Raw genomic sequence first — 19,266 nt, forward strand, 5'->3', positions numbered from 1 at the left:
TAAATTTCTAAAAAAATATTTGGGAGTTTGACTAAAAGTGCAACACTTATGCAAACATAATGTACTATTAATGCTCCATGTGAAGATTGAGTTGGGAAGATTCAAAGAGTTGGATATTGGAAAATGTTTTCAAAATCAACACTTTTTGAAGTTTATCAATCCAAATGCTAAGGTAAGTATAATGGTTGCTTCTACTACTATGTTATCAATCCTTTTCGGCATTTCTTGGTTTTGAATATAAACTATCGAGCAGAATGGTTAAAAATGATTCATATAACTGAATTGTGTTTTTATGTGCTAAGTGCCAATATAATCTCCAAAGCTAGCTGTGGTGATGTGGATTACACTTTCTGTTGCAATCGGTGTTGCTTTCCTAGGCTCAAGGATTTTATAGGCTTGAAAAGTAGTGTACTTCTTTTTGGTTTTGAAATAATAGAAATAAAAAATTAATTAAAAATCAAAAGAAATTAAAATAATAGAAATTAAAAATTAATTAAAAATAAACGGAAATTAAAATAAACAAAAAGGAAACAAACTAAAAAAGTAACCTTGTAATTACACAATTACACTCAATTCTCAACCCCCTTGAGAATTGAAGAGTGTAATTACACCCTCTCAATTACACCAAATTCTCACCTAACTGTGTAATTACTTGATCAAAACAAACATGCCAAAATGTATAATTACACCCGATTATACCCAATTCCAATTACATGGGTGGCTTTCCAAACAGGCCCTAAAGAGAAAAAGCTGACATTAAAGTGAACAACAAAATGAGGGAACTAAAGTGTCCAAAAGATTTTGACTTTTCAATTCATACATCAAACTTTCAATTATAACAAACCAACCCCCAAAGATAACGGTAGACTTCACCACAACAGTATTCCTTAAACCAAGTAGCCTCTTCTTTTCCTCCATAAAGAATCTCCAAAAGAATAGTCATTCAGATTATAAAAAAAAAAAAAAAAAAAAAAAGATAAAAGATAACTTTGAAATACTAACAACTCGACTAGGCACTGAAAACCCACAAAATTAAGGCCTAAAATCTTTAAGATTTAGATTTGGGTTTTCAATTTGGATTGAGTAAGGAAGATTCAAAGAGTAACTAATTCAGCCCAATTTTTCAACGTCAGATATTAGTAATATCCACCAGAAAAAGATATACACTCTGAATCTCCCCATAAAGCCTAATACACGGAATAACGCTTGAAAGCCTACAAACTACACACAACAGTCGAGCAATATCATGTCAATAAATGTGGTTCTTTCTCTGTCCCTCTTTACGCACAAGTTTAACTTTCTGAGGTCAAAATTACCAAAATCATTCATTTCATGGTGTATACACACCGTGCGGGAAAGTTTTTACCGGGAATGGAATAATCCAATGGTTCCACCCCACCACCACCCAAAAAAAGAATGAAAAAAAAAGACAATGTTGTAAAAAGCAAGATTGTGGAAAAAAAAACAATAATAAAAATGAAGGGATTTTACAGGACAGTCATCATCTTTACATCTCATAGAAGGGAATCAAATCATCAATTTTACAGCACTTCGGGAGCCGAAAGGAATAAGACATTTTTACACCTAGCCCAAACTCAATACTGGTAAATGACAAAAGGGCAGGGATCTTAAGTCCATACTTAGCCAAAAGATTACAACTCACATGTAGGATTCTACCAGAATGACACAAAAGCACTACATTGTTAAGGAGAGGAATGTCAAAATAATTTAAATCATTTTACCATCAAGACTGCATTATCAAGGAGTTTGGTTCACGGCCATGCAACCTCAATCTATAGATGCATGTGTTGTGGCTTTCCATGGTTGGATGTGAAATCAAACCTGATTGTGTCGATGAGACTAGAGCCTGCAGACTCTAAAACATCGAAAGTCTGAGCATTGCCCTTGTCCAGATCATGTATGAATTCCGTCAAAAGGAACATCTTCTCACTACTGGCTGCTTGATCAGTCTCATCATGAAGCCATCCTGATATCCTGCAGTTCTTCGGAGCACTGGACCTATCGTAAGCAACACTCTGTTCAAAAAATTTGGAGTTAGTAACTTGGTGCTTAAGAAGCATAACCACATAGAACCAGCAATCCTTTTTTGATAAGGGTGGCGTTCAAGCAATCTTATGCGCCAGAAATCATTCAACATAAAGCAGGTTAACAACATAAATTGTTCAGAAAGTACATTCTGTCATTAAGTGATGCAAATTCACTAGCAATGTAGTGCTAATCACAGGGGGACTGCTAAACCGTGGGTAGACAAATCTAAACGTTTGGTGTTCCATAAATAATCAAAGTAAAATGTGGGGAAGAGGAGAAGTATTGACAGAATAGACTAGCAAGAGCATCCATTCAAGCTTTATATACTTTCTTTTCTCAAGTAAAATGATTTATCCTGTTGATTTCTTCATTCTAAGTGTTTGGGAAATATGCTTCTCCAACGGACTCAAATTGTTCGATGTTTTCATACCATGTTTAGTGAAAATACACTTCCCAAATGCAATAGTTTGTTCGCATGCTTTCATCACACTAGCCATTAGGACCACTCACTAAAATATCTCCAAATATGTAACTTGAGGGCCCTCAGTTGTTCAGCAAGGTAAACATGCATGTTACAGCGTGCCACACTTCTGCTTATAAATATTTTTCTAATGTCCTTTGGTTAAAATCATTAACAGCTCAAACGCAGTACAGCAGTACATTGATCAGATCATATGAACTCCTAACCTTCTATAGAATCCAGCAGCATAAGAAATCCTGCTCAAGGTATGAATATAGTTCTAAGAGGACAAGCACTAAGAACACCGTAAATGCTAGAGCTCAAGTCTCAAAGTATGAAGCATCGAAAAAGTAGTTACTCAAAGAAACTCAAAAAGTTCACATACCAAATATAAAATTAGCACTTCAAATAAAAAATCAGTATCAAGGTGTTTATCCATAATTATGCCAAAAAAAAAAAAATCATCGCTCAAAAACTAATGTGTAAAGGTGCAGTTTAGACAAGATTCTAAGGCTAAGGAAGCACTGCCCTTCATCCTAGCCTCTGAACAACCCAGCTTAAATGAGAAATGGTGCAACTCGCACTATTGGAAACTCAAGTTTTGCTGGCAACAAGCAAGTTCATCTAAGTTATACTTCTTGTTTCATACAACTGGAAAATGTTTTTTTCTGACTGAGAAATTCATATGGGCCAACCCTGAGAACCAACCGCAGCCTTCCAAACTTGGGGATAATGGGCCCAACTCTCTACCCTTCTCCACTTAAATACCAAGCTTTCTGCATTGCAAGGCTAGAACATGTGACCTAAATCACAAGTCCCTCAACCTTTCCCACTTGAACTAAGATCTGGGGCACAATTGGAAAATGTTTTAATTGATGTATCACCAGCAAAAATAAACCCTAAAGTTCATTAAAATGAGCTGTACGCCCAAGTAACAGCATGTGATCACGTAATGCTCTCTAAGCATATTCTATCAACAACATTCAATTAAGCATGAGTGCTCACTTATCCAAAAAGTTCAGGTTATCCACCTATGTGAAGAGGATTGTAAAGATATGGCTTGAATACTTTTCTCAACAGAAAGGTGCACCCCCCAAAAAAAGTAGAAACTAAACTAGGCTGATTAGGCAATTCAACATGAGAAAGTAGAAAGATTCAAGAAGGCATCTTGGACAGTTACACCGCTAGAGTACTAGTTTAAAAAGGCAGTTTGTAATCAGTGGTTTCTATTGTGATGCTACTGATCATTAAACGAGGGAAGTCTAAATATACATTCAAACAAAATAAACTACCAAGTATCGTTTAAAAGGCAGAAGAGAATACATCTTGGTCTGAGTGGTTTTGTCCCTTGTCTGGAAAACAACCTAACCAGACAATTCTCAGCAATCGATATAAATAATGTTCCTTAGGTTAGGATACAAGCAGAATCAGTCATGTGTCCGGACCAAGATTAGAGCAGTTCTTTGCTTTTGTTAGTAGATTAAAGGTTACCATGGCTCTAGAAGCTAAAAAGACTCTGGCATCTAGAAATAACACAAAGAGACACAAATTTACAAAGATAAACACATCAATACCCATATGCACCTGTCACAAACATAAGCAAACAACTATATAGCGGAGAAAGTTTGCCAGAATAAGCACACTTGTGGATGCAAAAGCAGTGTTTATAGTAGTTCAGACTTCAGATGATGATAGTTATGGAAGAACAAATAGAGAGGGATAGGAAATTCAGGTATGTATGTGAAGATAAAGGTGAAAGGCTAAGAGAGATGTAATGAAGACAAATGAGGAATTAACAAAGAAGAGAAAGATAAATAAGAACTCTCAACTACTACATGTGTAGCTAAAGCAGAATAGTTGATAGTGCCAAAATGATTGATTAGTATGAATGCCACTCACTTGACTTTTATCACTTATCTCCAATTAATTTCCAGACGACAATTTCCTAGTTTGGGGCCCAAGCCATCAGTTCTGGATCTCAGTCCAATCAGTTATCCATACTACCTCCGAATAGAAGCAACATATACAAGCATTAATTCAATGGATCTCCACAGAAAGCTCCTCTTATTAAGATGCAAGGCATGTCAATTGTAGAATATATCCCTCGATCACTAAGAACACAAATATGAGGTGGACGGGTTTGCATCTTCTAGTTAAAGATTCTCACCCAATAATTAACATCTTACTAACCCTCAGGGGTTGGCCTGGTGGCAATTGACTTGAGCCTTGGGGTGCTCCCTTTCAAGGTCTCAAGTTCGAAACCCACTGGGTGCAAACAATTTCTGAGGGCCATCGGACTGGGGAAACCCTGAATTACCCGTGGTGCACTTGCGGGAAACTCCTTGCCGAGGGCCTGTGCACCCCCGGGATTAGTCGGGGCTCAAAGAGACTCGGACACCCGACGCTAATCAAAAAAAAAAAAAAAAACCATCTTACTAAGAAGGAGAAGACCCAATTTGGCCTAGCCCAAACCTGCACTTTCTAATTTTGAGTCCATACACTTAACTTACGCATTAATCAGTGTTATCGAAGGCGAAAAGCGCATAAAAACTCTAGGGTACGTTGGGGCTTTAGGCGCAAAGGACTAATATAGCGTGGGCTTTTATGAAGAAAGGTGCAGATGGAGAAAAAATACAAATATGTATGTTTAGTCCAAGACTAATAATAATAAGCAATGAATAACATATATACTATATGGACAGATTTAGGAGAATGCTCATTAGTAAGGAAAAGTATATGTTGGAGCCTTGATGACGACATTTAAGCGTCCGCTAAGGAAAGCGCTCACAACATGCTTCAGGCCTTAAGTGCACTATAGCCCTTTGACAACACTAGCATTAATTGGAGCCCTAGGTGAATTTGTGAAGCACACAAAGCAGTACGCAACCCTAGATGGAATATACTTTCATTCTGGTAAAATACTTTTAATTCTGGTACACATTTATATGAAAGCACTTGTGCTTCTTTTGATATTCACAATTTCCATAGACAAATTCTGATATGTTGTCTATACATAAAACGGCTTAATTCATGCTGACCCTCCTAGGCTCAGACTGACCAATTTCAATCAAAATCTAAATGCCAGACTCGAACTAAATTGTGCTCATAATGACTAAAGGCTCGGTTGTATAACATTCACAAAATGGCCAAACATTAGAAGTTATCACAAGCTTGATCATCACATTATGAGTTAGTCACATTGTAAGGGTGAAGCTCAAATAAATGCAAGGTACTAAAGAATCAGTGTCAGCACATTCAACTCCTCCCTCACATTCTTAATCCCCGAATCAATTTTCGAATCAATTTGAACTTGCATCATTTTTGTCGTTTTCTTAACAAACGACTCCATTTCCGCAAAACCATCAGAATCATCCTCCTTATATACATTCCCAATAACTCTACGAACAATCTGAATTAAACCAAGTACCACAAGAACCAACAACAAATTCTTAGTTAATACACTAACCACAGTTAACCACCTCCGTTTAGGCGGTTTAGAGTGTTTCTTAGGAGCCGAGCCGGTAGTGCGCCGGGTAGATGATATCGGAACATTAGTATTGGGCAAGGGTTTCTTAACCACTTGAATCGCATCTCGACCGTCGGTTCTGATTGGATCAACGGCGGCGGCGGCTAAGTTGGAGTCGGTTAAATCTAGGTTAGGTTGTTTTTTCTCGACGGGTCGGACCCGAGGCTGGATTGGCTGATATGGAGACTGTGGATGTTGACATTTGTGCAAGAACCCCTAGAGATTGAGAGGGAATTTTTTGGGGAGAAGGAAATATGGAGGGACGTGATAAGTTGAAAGTGTGGGAGTTAAAATTGAAATTCGAATGAACCGGTTCGAAAGGACAAAAATGGTCCCTTAACTATGATAGTAGGTTCAAAATAATCCCTTAACTATGCACTTAAAGGTTTTAGTCCTTTAAATTTGTTACAAAATAACAAAAATGGTCCCTTAACTATGAGAGTATGTTCAAAATAGTCCCTTAACTATGCACTTAACGGTTTTGGTCCTTTAAGTTTACCATAAGTTGACAAAACGGTCCCTTAACTATGAGGGTTGGTTAAAAATAGTTCCCTAAGTATGCACTTAACGGTTTTGTTCCTTAAGTTCACCAAAAGTTAACAGTTTTAGTCTCTGACAAACTATTCATCGAACTCTGTTCGTTAGATTTGACTAGAACTGTAAAAAAAAAAGAGAAAAATTAGCGAGAACTCACATCTAGAGGTACACATTATTAAAGAATGGTCAAATACCTCGGGACAAAATTGACGGACGTCAGTCGGTTATAGGAAAAAACCTACAGACTTGATAATGTCAGAAAATGGTGTCTCGAAACACAAAGACCGACGGACTTTATCGATTAAAACTGAGGGAATCCATCGACTAAATAAAATACACTAGACTTTAGAAATAAATTAGAAATAGCAAAAACTAAAAAAGTTGTCACTACCAAAAACAAGCGAAAAAAATGATGGACGGAAACCGATGGATAAAATCGAGGGACACTATTTTTTAAAAAAAAATTTATTGTTTTTTACGAAAACCAACGGAAATCCATCGGTTATTTTTTAGGAAAAATGCGCGGAAACTATTTAAAAAAAATCACTACACTGGAAGTATTTAGTTTTCTCTAGTTTTCAGTAAAAACGAATCTAGTGTATTTTACTTAGCGAATGGACTCCCTCGATTTTAATCGACAGAATCCGCCGGTCTTTGTGCTCCGAGACACTATTTTTTGACATTATCAAGTGTGTAGGTTTTTCCTCAGTTTTTTCCTATAACCGACTAACGTCCGTCAGTTTTGTTGTCACGGCCCGTCTAGGGGCCGTGACGAGTACCCGATACTTGTACCGAGCACCCCCTGTCTATCGTTTTACCTTTACCTCTTAGCAAGCCATGTAAACAGAGCCATTTTTTTTTTTTGAACATTAACATTAGCGGCGTCATTCTGAACATAGACTAATAAACTTCGTTATCACTTATACATCAACATTAGCATGCCAAAACACCATATACCTAACTATACTTAACTGACTGCACATATCTGTCTACGAGCCTCTAGACATAGTACGTTTATACATAGAAAGGGCTGAGTACTGTCGTGCCCGAATATATATACACAAAATAGTACCAAGGAAGTGAGGCTCCGGAATAACTGGAGCACTGTCAACACTGCTGGTAGAGCTTCTAAGTATCAAATCCGCCTGTCTGCTGACCTGCGCGGCATGAAACGCAGCGTCCACAAGAAGGGACGTCAGTACGAATAGTGTACCGAGTATGTAAGGCATGAATAGTAGCATACGGAAAGCATAAAACGGAAATAACGACATAAGAGAATAATAGCACATGTCCTGAGGTAGAAACATAACCTGTATATATATATATACCCTTGGCAGGTGCTATGCGTACTTAGCTTTCCTTTAAGAATCTTTCCTTGTTCATATACATATACATATAAAATAGGACATCTCATATTGCCGAGGCGTCGGCAGCCGATCCATTTAACCATAAATATACACATCCCGTGTCCGGGCATCCCGCGTCCGGGACGATATCATATCATGTAATGCCAACTGATCAGGTGGATATGCGTTCATTACGCTCTGCCCTTACCTCCATTTCCCCCGTATACATATGCATATATCATGTACATATATCAACGTCTATAGCTCTCTAGCTCTTTTATCATATACATATACGTGTGTCATGTAGGTACATCAGCGTCTATAGCGCTCTGATGCTTTTATCATATACATATACGTGTGTCATGTAGGTACATCAGCGTCTATAGCGCTCTAGCTCTTTCGTCATGTGCATATTTTAAAAATATATACGCATATCCTACATACATTTACATGTCTTATATGTATTTACGTATCCTATAAACATATATCTCATATGCACGCAGGAGAGCCCAAAGAAGCATCATGTAGTCATCGGAGTGACGTAAAGTCGGTAACCTCCGATTACATTATAGAATACTCGTGATCGCTTTGTCTCACCTTGAAGGAACGAGTATTTTAAGGTGAGACTATCAACGGGGAATAATATTAAAGTAAACGTAGAATGAAATCGGGGCATCATAGATGACAGTTCATAGACTTTGAAATCTTTTAGAAAATAAAGTCATAGCTAGGAAATATAAATAATATTCAAAAATTAGTTTTATCATTTTCATGTTTACATAAGATACTTAGCTTAGTCATCTTAGTCATAGAGTCGTTCCGGTAGTACGTATCATAGGCATATTCTCTTATCTAACATCATTGTTATCATTATCGTCATGGAAGTGCCCTCGTTAGAGGAGTCACAGTACTTATCATTTGGTAACGAAATCGGGATAAAAGTTCCCTTTGGATTCACTTTAAGTAAGTCAAGCAAGACTGTAAGGAAAAATCCGAGAGTAGCGGGCCCACCTCGGGCCGGATGGGGTGACGTATATGATTTACATATATTACGTGTCATGTCATTACTTGTGAGGGTCCTAGGGTAATCGGGTCCCACTTATGCAAGTTCTAAGGGTTTAAGAGGTCTTTCCATCATTTGCACACTTTCTAGTTCAATTCTATTGAACAAAAAGTGGAAAGCTTTAGGTGCGGATTCCGGGGGCTAGGGTTGTCCCGAGGCTCGTACCCGACTTATTACATCTAAGACATGCCATAGAAAGAAGAGTGAAGCCTTACATACCTCTTTCCGCTTCTTTTGCTATTCCGAATTCACGTTGCAATCTCGTCAAAATCTGCAAATTGGTCACATTTACCCAAACTTTCATTAGGGTACTTAGAGTTAGAATCTTAAGGAACCACTTGGCTACCGAAATTTCGGCAGCACCTCCTCTGTAAATATACCATCCTCAACATTCAACATAGCCAAATTCTCATCAATCACAATCCGGGAATTCAAACCCGGCCAAACTATTAACATAATTCAACAATCACACTAAAAATTCACATATTCCATTCAAGGTGCATTCCAACACTTCAATTAACATTCTACCTCCTTCAATACTCTCCAATTCCAATGAAACAACAATAACCTTATAATACATATATTCCAACAACATCATAGTAATACCATTACATGTCTTCCATACAAAAACATTATTTTCAATTTACACAAACTTCCAATTGCCAATACTTCACCAAACTTATCAAGTCTTTATTTGCGATATAACATCTACAACACAACGATTAAGATATTAATTACAACTCGCTCATTATTCTTTCACAACTCACCAATATACACGACTATACATCAAGTATACACGGCCACATATACCATGCACACTCACACGGCTCCAACATGTATACACCACTACAATCTCTCCAAACTCAATCAACTTCCATTTTCCACATATCATTCACAACAATAACAACTAAACACTAATTAAAATAATTGAAGCATGACTCCTACACACACATATATATACACGCCCATATACTATATTTCTCTCCTTCATGAATTTCATCCATTTTAGCATACTACAACACATATAAACCATATATAACACATAAAACAAGATCAAAACTCACCTTTCTTCTTCAACTTCTCACTTGACTACAACTTGACAACTTGTATGATTTTGAATTTTTCTTGCTCCAATAACAACTCCACCTTGTTAATCACCCTTTACTTGGTAGAAAATGATTTTTGGAGAATTTTTGCAAATTTTTCTTGTGAAAATTGCTCTTGGGCGAAATCTTAAGTTTTTCTCCTCTCTCTCTTGTTCTTGCTTTTCTTGAAATTTCTAGAACATTATGTGGAATAAGATGACTTAGTCATCTTATTTATTGACCAAATTTTATTTAATATGGGCTTGGGCCATAACCATGGCCGGTTGGGCCTCACAAATTTGGGCCTTATTATTTTTTTTGATTTTTTTGGGCCAACTCGGTTTGGTCCCGAGTTGGGCCTAGCCCACTGACCTTTCGACCTTAAAACGTTCATATCTCCTTGTACCGACGTCACCTGGGGACCCACGACCTATGGTTGGAAATATAATTCAATTATCTACAACTTCTAGTTCTTGGTACTTTTCCAAATTCCAAACTTATAATACCGTTTTTGCCCCTTGAAGTCAGATCACCCGAAAATGTTTTCTTAAAATATTCGTTTAGAGGACTTCCACTTTGATTTGGCCCAAGGGTCCTTCTTGAGTTGTGTTTAACTTCTCATATGTGATTCATATGAATTTTCAGATGTCCCAAAAAAAATCTCGATGTGTGGGTCCCACCTCAGCAATTAATCTGACGTTCAAAAATACGGGATATAACATTTGTCCCGAGTTATTTGACCGATCTAGAGTTCTCACTAATTTTTCCCTTTTTTTCATAGTTCTCGTCAAATCTAACAAATAGAGTTCGATGAATATTTTGTCGTGACTAAAACTGTCAACTTATGGCAAACTTAAAGGACCAAAACCGTTAAGTGCATAGTTAAGGGACTATTTTGAACCTACTCTCATAGTTAAGGGACTGTTTTTGTTAACTCGTAACAAACTTAAAGGACTAAAACCGTTAAGTGCATAGTTAAGGGACTATTTTGAACCTACTATCATAGTTAAGGGACCATTTTTGTCTTTTGACTTTTGAAGGTTGTTTTTAAGTTCAAATTTTGAATTGGATACCTTTTTTGTATTTTTTTTTTAATTAAAACCCTATGGGGTTATTTTGTATTAACAAAGAACGAAAGGGTCCAATCAGCCAAAGTAAAAAAAGCAAGAGGCGGAAAGCGTAAAAAACAAAAAGCGAAGTATAAGCTTTGCAGAATCCCCTCTTCATTTGTTTTTATTAAGATTAAGACGTTTGAATCTAAATGTGCATCTGAATCATTAAGATGTTGTCTCTAGGTCTGAACACTGAATGATTAAGACTGTTTGTTTTTCAATATCTGAATGTGCATAATGTGTTTATTTAAACATAATAAATATACAATTCAAATTAAAAAGTAACTAAATAGTAGAAAATAAATACAAATTTAATTAAAAAATATTATTTGATTAAAAAAAAAGAAACATTTATGTTCACTAGTAATGGTGGATGGTGAGTGGGGGTGGAGGGGTGAGTGGGTGGTTGGGGTGAGGGGTGGGAGATTGTGGGGTTAGGGTTGGCGGGGAGTGGGGGTGGGGTTGGTAAATCAGGAACATTGCCAAGGAGGAAAAGAAATTTTACCTTTAATTTCCTGATTTTCTTTTAGTGAGCTAAAACCCTTTAATTGATCAAAAGACATTAAAAAGGAGGAAAAGAAATTTTACCTTGGCCTCATATCGGGGAAGATGCTGGAAAACAAATGGAAACCATGGAAGCTTTAAAAAAGTTGAAACCGACTTTATTTTTGATGACTCATCACAGCAAAGGACAATGCGTGCAATGCATTTATTGAATAAGAAAAAAAAGTGAAATTACAAATGTAACCCTGTGAGGACTACAAAAAAGTTCTGATGTATATAAATTGAAGGGGTTTGGTTTAATAAATTGTATGTGAAACATAGATTACTCTTAAGAATTAATTATTTATATTTTACTATAATTATTAACTTTTATTAATACCGGGATTTCATTATCCTGTTATTTTTCTTTTATTACCGTTACTATTATTATTATTATTATTATTATTATTATTATTATTATTATTATTATTATTTTGCTACCATTATTATTATAATTCACATTTTTTATCATTTCAACATTTTTTTTACCAGCTTACGCACACGCATCGCATAATTAAATAATAGTGTTTATTTACTGTGGACTTTCGAAATATTATTGCACGGCTATTACGACGACATATAATTTTATTATCTGAGTACTAATAAATACATACTTTTATATTAAGTAATATTTTAGCACACACTGTTATATCATTAATTGATGGTCTTTTACTCAAATTTATAAAACCCCATATTTTAAATACATCAGCCAAATTGTGGATTCATCCGTTCCAATTAATCCACAAACCTTCTTGGACCAGTCCATTAATGACCAGCCATATTTTAATTCATCAACCCAATTTTCGGACCAATACACATTTTAATACCCAGCCCAAAAGAAAATTGACCCAGTCCATTAACCCACGACCCGACCGGCCCATTTCCTTTTAACAAAAGATGAAACCCTTCTCTTTCATCTCCTCAGCCGCCCCCCCCCCCCCAGCTCTCTTCTCTCCCTCTTTCATCGTCATCTCCTCTCCACCACGCCGCTCCTCTCTACCCCACTCTCCCCCGCTCCCCCCGCTCCAGTTCAGTAGTTAAATCTGTTTATGTCTCAATTCAATCCAGTTAATTTCAGTATTTATGTGTTCGTAAGAGTTTATCCGAAGATGATTATACCAATTAGTGATAGCATGTGATAAGTTAAATTGCAGCACGATCCTGTGTGCTTAAATATCAATTTAAAGCAAGATCCAAGTTATCTAGATTGGGTCTGATAGCAAGATTGAGCCTCGCACTCCTTTCTTCCCCATTTTCCCCGTGCATCCAAAACCCTGTTCCGTCAAAAACCCGACCCGTAAGTCCCCTCAACCCTAAAACAACCCTTTCTCAATCATTTTTTTAACATTAATCTCCCAATCGCGAGCCACACAGAATTAAAATCCACTAGTTTTCAGCTAAATTCACTATTGACCTATTGGTTTCTCTTTACAATTACGACTCTTTATTTTTTGCAGAGTGTTTAGAATGGAAAGTAGTAGCAGCAAAGCATCAGTTCAGCAACTCACGCCTGAGGAAGCTGCACAGCTACAACAAGGCATTGGGTTGGTGCTGTGTAGATGGACCGCCTTGCAAATGGCTATCGAAAACGAGTGGGGTGGTCGAGGCACTCGTGAAAAATCTAATCAGCTCAATCTTGACATTTTTAACGCTTTCACACAATCCAAAGGTACTTCTTGCTGTTTAATACTCCTTCTATTTTAATTTTATGCGTTTTAGTTTTACTAGACTCTTAGTTCTAGAATATAACATGTTAAGTGGGCGTTCGGACATAAAAAATGTGAAATTTGAGAAAAAGTTGAAAAATGTTATTTGGAAATTGGAGTTTTGTTTGGACAAATGTTGATTTTTTATGAGTGATTTGGACTGAAAACAGGTGTTTGGAGTTTTTGCAACTTTGTAACAATTCTATGTCCAAACATGATTCCAGGATACAATCCCGGAAAAAGTGAAAATTATCCATGGCCAAACGGGCCCTAAAGATAACCTTTGAGTCTTCTGGTGTTAAACATGATTAAAATGGAAATATTGAAAATTGAAGTAAGTATAAAAGAAGGCATTTTTTCTAAAGGAAATTAACAGATATTGAAAAGGATGGAGTAGCACATTAGAGGCGTTTAAAACTGCTAATATATCCTTGTTTCCTCCCTTCTATTGTTTGGTTAAAGTATTTGTTTTTCATTTATTATTGTGGGTTCCTTCCTATGCAGAAAAAGTATATATGGATGATATAGAGGATATTCTAGATGAGTTCATGATATCTCTAAATACTGAAGTCAGTGATGGCAGCCTTGAGGAGGTAGAGTGCTAACTCCTTGTCAGTGTAATTTGTATTATCTCTGTTGGCTTTTTGGCTGTTAGCGTAACCTGGAAAATATATTTGGGAATGATTTCTTGTAGACAATGAAATTAAGTGGGGCAGTTTTTCATACACGAGTAGTTGTTTTCATGAATACTATGAATTCCTGTGTTTGAACTTGGATATTTCATCTTTTTGCTTATTTTAATTATAAATTATTTGCAGTCGGAAATTTGAACAATAGAAGAGAAGGAATGTATTGGAGTTCTGCCTATCCTTGTTGAGTATTGTAACCCTTTGAAAAAATATGTGCTCATTCAATGAGGAACTTTGGATTACTGGAGTTTTGCTTTGTAGGTTAGAATACTGAAGCTCCAATCTTCCTCTCTCAAGAAAAAAAGAAAAGAAAAGAAAAGATTGAGGCTTTAAAAACGTAGGCAGGTCTCCCTCTTCAAGCGGCTTTCTATGGTTGAATTCCTCATAAGGAGCAATCTGTAGATATTAAAGTAATCATTCAAGCAGTCAAAGTTCTAGATGATGCTTGTTGGGTTATAAGGTCCATTTGCCGTTTTAGAAATTTGTGGGTATCAAGGATTTCTTGGTGCTGCACATTGTCGCTTTTAGAGTCTTGGTTATGACAGACAGGTGATGTTAGAAGGGCCAAGACCTTTTTGTTCCAAATCAATCAATAAATTAATTATGCCTCTATGTTGGACAGAATTGGGGTCAGTTATATGAATCATTTGGAACCGCACTGGTCTATTCAGATCGAAATCATCAAATACTAGCTTGCTTGGAGATTTGTTTGTTCAGTGTGATCATGCATTTCTGTAAGGTTGTGGAGTATGCTTCCATAACAAAGCAACATTTGTGATCTCTATCAGGTAGCAGAAAAATTGATGTATATGCATGAAGAGTGTCTGGAAGGGAACTTCAATTCAATCAAAGTGCTAAGAGAAACAAATGTTGGGAGGAGACCTGCTACTTATGTCAGACAAGTAAGCATCCTTTTTTATAGGCAGCATATTTATTCTGTCTGTGATTGGTAGAAAAGTTTCTCTGTTGATGGTCTACTTATTTCGCTATATCCTATCATTTTTGATAAGGTTGGCTGTATCCTATCACATGCATAACAAACAGTAATAAAGAAATAACTAGTATGTTGAATGAGTTATTTATGTAGAAGGAATATAGGCCTTAATTCACATATCAAGTATTTGTGAAAATTTAACCGTATGAGATGAAGGTAATTGTGGGTTTTGCACTTGTGTTGCTTGTTCTTAGGAAATAGGAACTTGAGAAGAATTAAAAAAGACCTTACAAGATATGCAACCATTCTGTAACATGACAAGCACAATGCTGGATTACTCATTCTCACATCTGAAAATGGTTGCTAGGATTTGCATGCTACCTAACATGGTAGTATATCAATCAATCACCTACTCTTCGATCCCAAATTAGGTAGGGTTCACATATGAATTCTATCTGATAAGTCAGGTAATCATTTTATTAATGTAAACCAACAGTAGGAAATGCTGAATATGTACATTGCAAAAGAGGCAAAAAATTCAACTCCATATGTAATTCCAGTAAGGATCTGAGAAACACTAACAGCGCATCTAGAACATATTCATCAGCCTTGTGCACCACAGATATAGCAAAACCAAACATTTATATTTCAGGTAAGGACAGTCTCCTTTTTCCCACCTAGGTATCCTTGGTTTCTTTCACTACACACCAGCCACCAGATACAGCAAGCGAGCTCTCTGGCAATGTAGTTGTTCTTGGCATACACCATTTCATCTCAAACAAATTCCAAATCAAGTCCCAGAGCTGGTTGGTAATCTTGCAGTGAATTAGCACTGATTCATATCTGTGCATACAAGTTTGAATAAGAAATATCTGTGCAAGTGTGCATACAAAAAGTTTTTTTTTTTTTTTTAAATGGTAACAAATACAAGTAACATTGTTAGTGTTACTTCTTGCAATTTCTTTAGTTCCCTGAACTTTTCAGAGGAAATATAGGAGGATTTTGTACTCTATGTTGGAGAAGGTAAGGTATATTTTATAAAAAATACTGTAAGAAGGGTGTTCTGTTAAAGCTGTACAAAATCAGCAAAGGAGCACCAACAAACAAAAGTCAGCCTCAGGTAGTCCTGTAGTGATTCTGGTACCTGTAGCACTATTTCAACCTCATTTACCTATTACTGTCCATACCAAAAGCAAAACAAAAATATACAATTAGCCTTTATCGTTGTCAACATCTTCATTCCATTCCCTTGTATACGGTCAGTTTGGCCATATTTATGAATGAAAATACTTTTACTTGATTTAAAAAAAAAAAAAAACATCTTCATTCCATCTTCTATTTATATCATTTTATTTAGTCCACCACATGCAAGTGGTAATGCGGTATATACAGTGTTCCACCAGAGAAGCTTCGCCTTTCTAGCTCCCTATCTATACATCTCAAAAGGTTCCCTGTTGTACTTGGCATGACCTATTGCCACCCAATCATATTCAAAAAGATATGCCACAATCGTGCAGATGCAGTAACATGACAGTGCAAAAACAAATGACTATTGTTTTAGGACAATCCCTCCCCCCCTGATTAAAAATAAATAAATGACGATCCCTCTCTTTTGTAGATTCTCATGTGTAAGACAAGCTTATTGCTCACTATCCATGTGAAACATGCAACCTTGACGGGCACCTTGGGCCTTCATTTTTTTTTTCCGGCCAAGGCTTTGCTAGATTATTAACCGTTACAAGATCCATGTAGCAAGAATTCACAGAGAGCATTACTTTTTTTGTGGGGTTTCCATGTAATGATCCTCTAAATCTGACAGCAGCGGATTCACGCTCAGCAGATTAAAAAGTTCAGAGTCCTAGTTACCCCCCAATCATTAAAATTTCCTCTGAAGTTGATATTTCACACCCATTGGTTCTAAGTCAGCCAGTGAGGAAGTGTTGTTTACTGCTAAGGTAAATAATCCAGGGAATAAGTCCATCAAAAAGCCTTGACCAGTCCAAGCATCCATTCAACAAACAATTATTCTGCTATTACCAACTTTGAATCCAACTTTAGCCTTAAAGCAGCAAGGTCAAAGTTATTTGATGCCATTCCAAGCAGAAACACCGACGAGTGTTCTAACATCACTGGAACACCAGTATCCTTCAAAACCATACTCGTTTTTAATGACACATACACAATGAGTACAACTAATGTTAAACCTCTATAGCCACTTCATTAGCAAGTCTTTAGTGGACAGAGTTACCGGTATGTTGGTGGGAGGTAGCAGGTACCTGAATCAGTGAATCTGCGAGAAATTTGTCCTCCTTTCAACCCACTCATACCATGCATCTGAATCTGTAATAAATTCTGGAAGATCGTGATTTTTTCCCGGATGCGAAGTAAATTTTCCTACCCATAATTGTTGTATGCTGTTATTTTATTGAAATGACACTTTTCTCTCCGGGGATGGGAACGTTATTCTAATACTTCCACTTGCTATTAATTAGTTGGGAGTTTTTCCAAAATGGCAATGTTCCTGATTTCCTTTTAGCCCCAAAAGTGATGCTAGAAGTTCTATGAAATGTCTTGAACTTTCTCCAGCCGTCTCCTCTTATATTATTTTTAGCAGCCTCAAAATAAATTCCCATCTCAGTATGATTCTGATGATATCTTGACCAATATCATTCCCAAGTGAAAAAGTGCATTGTACTGAAACTATTGCTCTCTTGAATATTGCCCTTGTAATGCATCTTTTTTCCCCTAGTTATTTGCAGGCAAAATGCTTTAAATAATCTCTACAATAAAAGCTCAATAATTTTATGGATTTAAGTGAACGATGATTGATTTTATTGCTTCCCTTTTCCAAAACTTTCCAGGATGCTAGTGACGACGACGATAGTAGTAATGATGGCGGTGACAGAAATGAGAACTTGGGCAACAATGCATCAGATATGGCAATTGATTCTATGGAAACACAGTCAAGTTTGGGCCAGGATATGATAGTTGAACCTGTGATAAAGCAGCAAACTGAAGTGGACGAGGATGGTTGGACAACGGTACCTACGAGGCGTAATAAAGGTAGAAGGAACTAAAGCACTACTACAGACCCATGGGGTAAAAAGGAGTTAAACCCAACTGCAGTTGTATACATTTTTGGTCTATAATCTTAAAAATGAAGGAAGCTTGCAATATTAGTGACATATTATTGTAGTAGTCGTAATCATGGTGATTGTAATTTGGTTTTCTCGTTCATCGATGAATTATCTCGGAAGACATGATTATCTGCTAGTGTAACCATGAATTTTGTAGTTGAGTGTTACAGGGGCTTCATCTATGTTGCTTAATGCTATTGGTATTCCAATTGTTTCCCTGGCCAGTGTTGATGAACCTGCTACTTCATCTTAATTTTATTTGGACTATCGAATCTCTTTTCGTTTCCAATTATAAATTATGGATTCTTCTTATAAATGCAATAATAATCAATCCTTTTGAAGTAACGATTTGTTATTAATACGGTGTTAATGGTAAAGTAATATCTTATACCATAATCAAAACACTTTTGTGATTAATGAAACCAATGTAAGCTGAAAAAACTGTTTAATTGGGAAAACTAGATAAACTAACCAGGTCGTTCTAAACCGTACTCAAGATTAAAATTATTTCCATTCTTAACACCATATGCACCAGCTACGCAGCCAACTTAACCATATTTACAGATGCAAAATGCCAATTTTAGTGACTTTCAGCAGTGCCCAGGTGCTTGAGAATGGAGATTTTGCACTCATGATAATTTCTCTATCAGTCGTCAGATATTCATTTTTCTGTCAACAAAGATGGATGTTGTTGATATATATATATGTGTGTCTGGTACTAATTCCTTACCCAAAAAATATACTAGTAGGAATTGCAGTCAGTAGTCAGTTTTGACCTTACTATTTAAGCTATATTCAGATTTCTCAAATTATTTAACGGCTTCTCAAATTATTTTGTAGCCGAGACAAAATCCCGTCTACTCCACCTCCCCTCTTGGTTGCTAACTTCAGACATTAGTTGTATTGACCCTCGAAATTCCTTAAACATTATCACATTAACTTCTCAACATCCCTCGTCATGATTGTATACGGTGAATACCGGATACGAGACAAACCGGGGGAACGAAGCCGGAGCAAGGAATTGGAATGGGGTGGCGATATCGTTCACCCTAGACCGGGGTAATGCTTGAACCGGAGCT

The 19,266-nt window shown here is 36.6% G+C and overlaps 1 protein-coding gene and 1 pseudogene across 2 annotated transcripts; one reads left to right on the plus strand and one right to left on the minus strand.

Moving 5' to 3' along the window:
- Window positions 1–1,473: 1,473 nt before the first annotated feature.
- Window positions 1,474–12,487, minus strand: LOC132637189 (SUN domain-containing protein 1-like; annotated as a pseudogene).
- Window positions 12,488–12,657: 170 nt separating this feature from the next.
- On the plus strand, window positions 12,658–18,464 carry LOC132635315 (uncharacterized). 2 transcript variants are annotated; one of them, XM_060351645.1, is made up of 6 exons: window positions 12,658–12,886; window positions 12,920–13,018; window positions 13,179–13,390; window positions 13,932–14,020; window positions 14,905–15,018; window positions 17,912–18,464. In XM_060351645.1, exons 3-6 carry the CDS (start codon window positions 13,189–13,191, stop codon window positions 18,125–18,127), a joined length of 621 nt encoding a protein of 206 aa, XP_060207628.1. In that variant the 5' UTR covers window positions 12,658–12,886; window positions 12,920–13,018; window positions 13,179–13,188; the 3' UTR covers window positions 18,128–18,464. The 2 variants fall into 2 exon arrangements, with proteins under 2 accessions (XP_060207628.1, XP_060207627.1); XM_060351644.1 differs by having other exon boundaries at window positions 12,658–13,018.
- The last annotated feature ends 802 nt before the right edge of the window (window positions 18,465–19,266 follow it).

Source organism: Lycium barbarum, chromosome 4, assembly GCF_019175385.1.
Source record: "Lycium barbarum isolate Lr01 chromosome 4, ASM1917538v2, whole genome shotgun sequence".
In the NCBI taxonomy this organism is placed as follows: Eukaryota; Viridiplantae; Streptophyta; class Magnoliopsida; order Solanales; family Solanaceae; genus Lycium; species Lycium barbarum.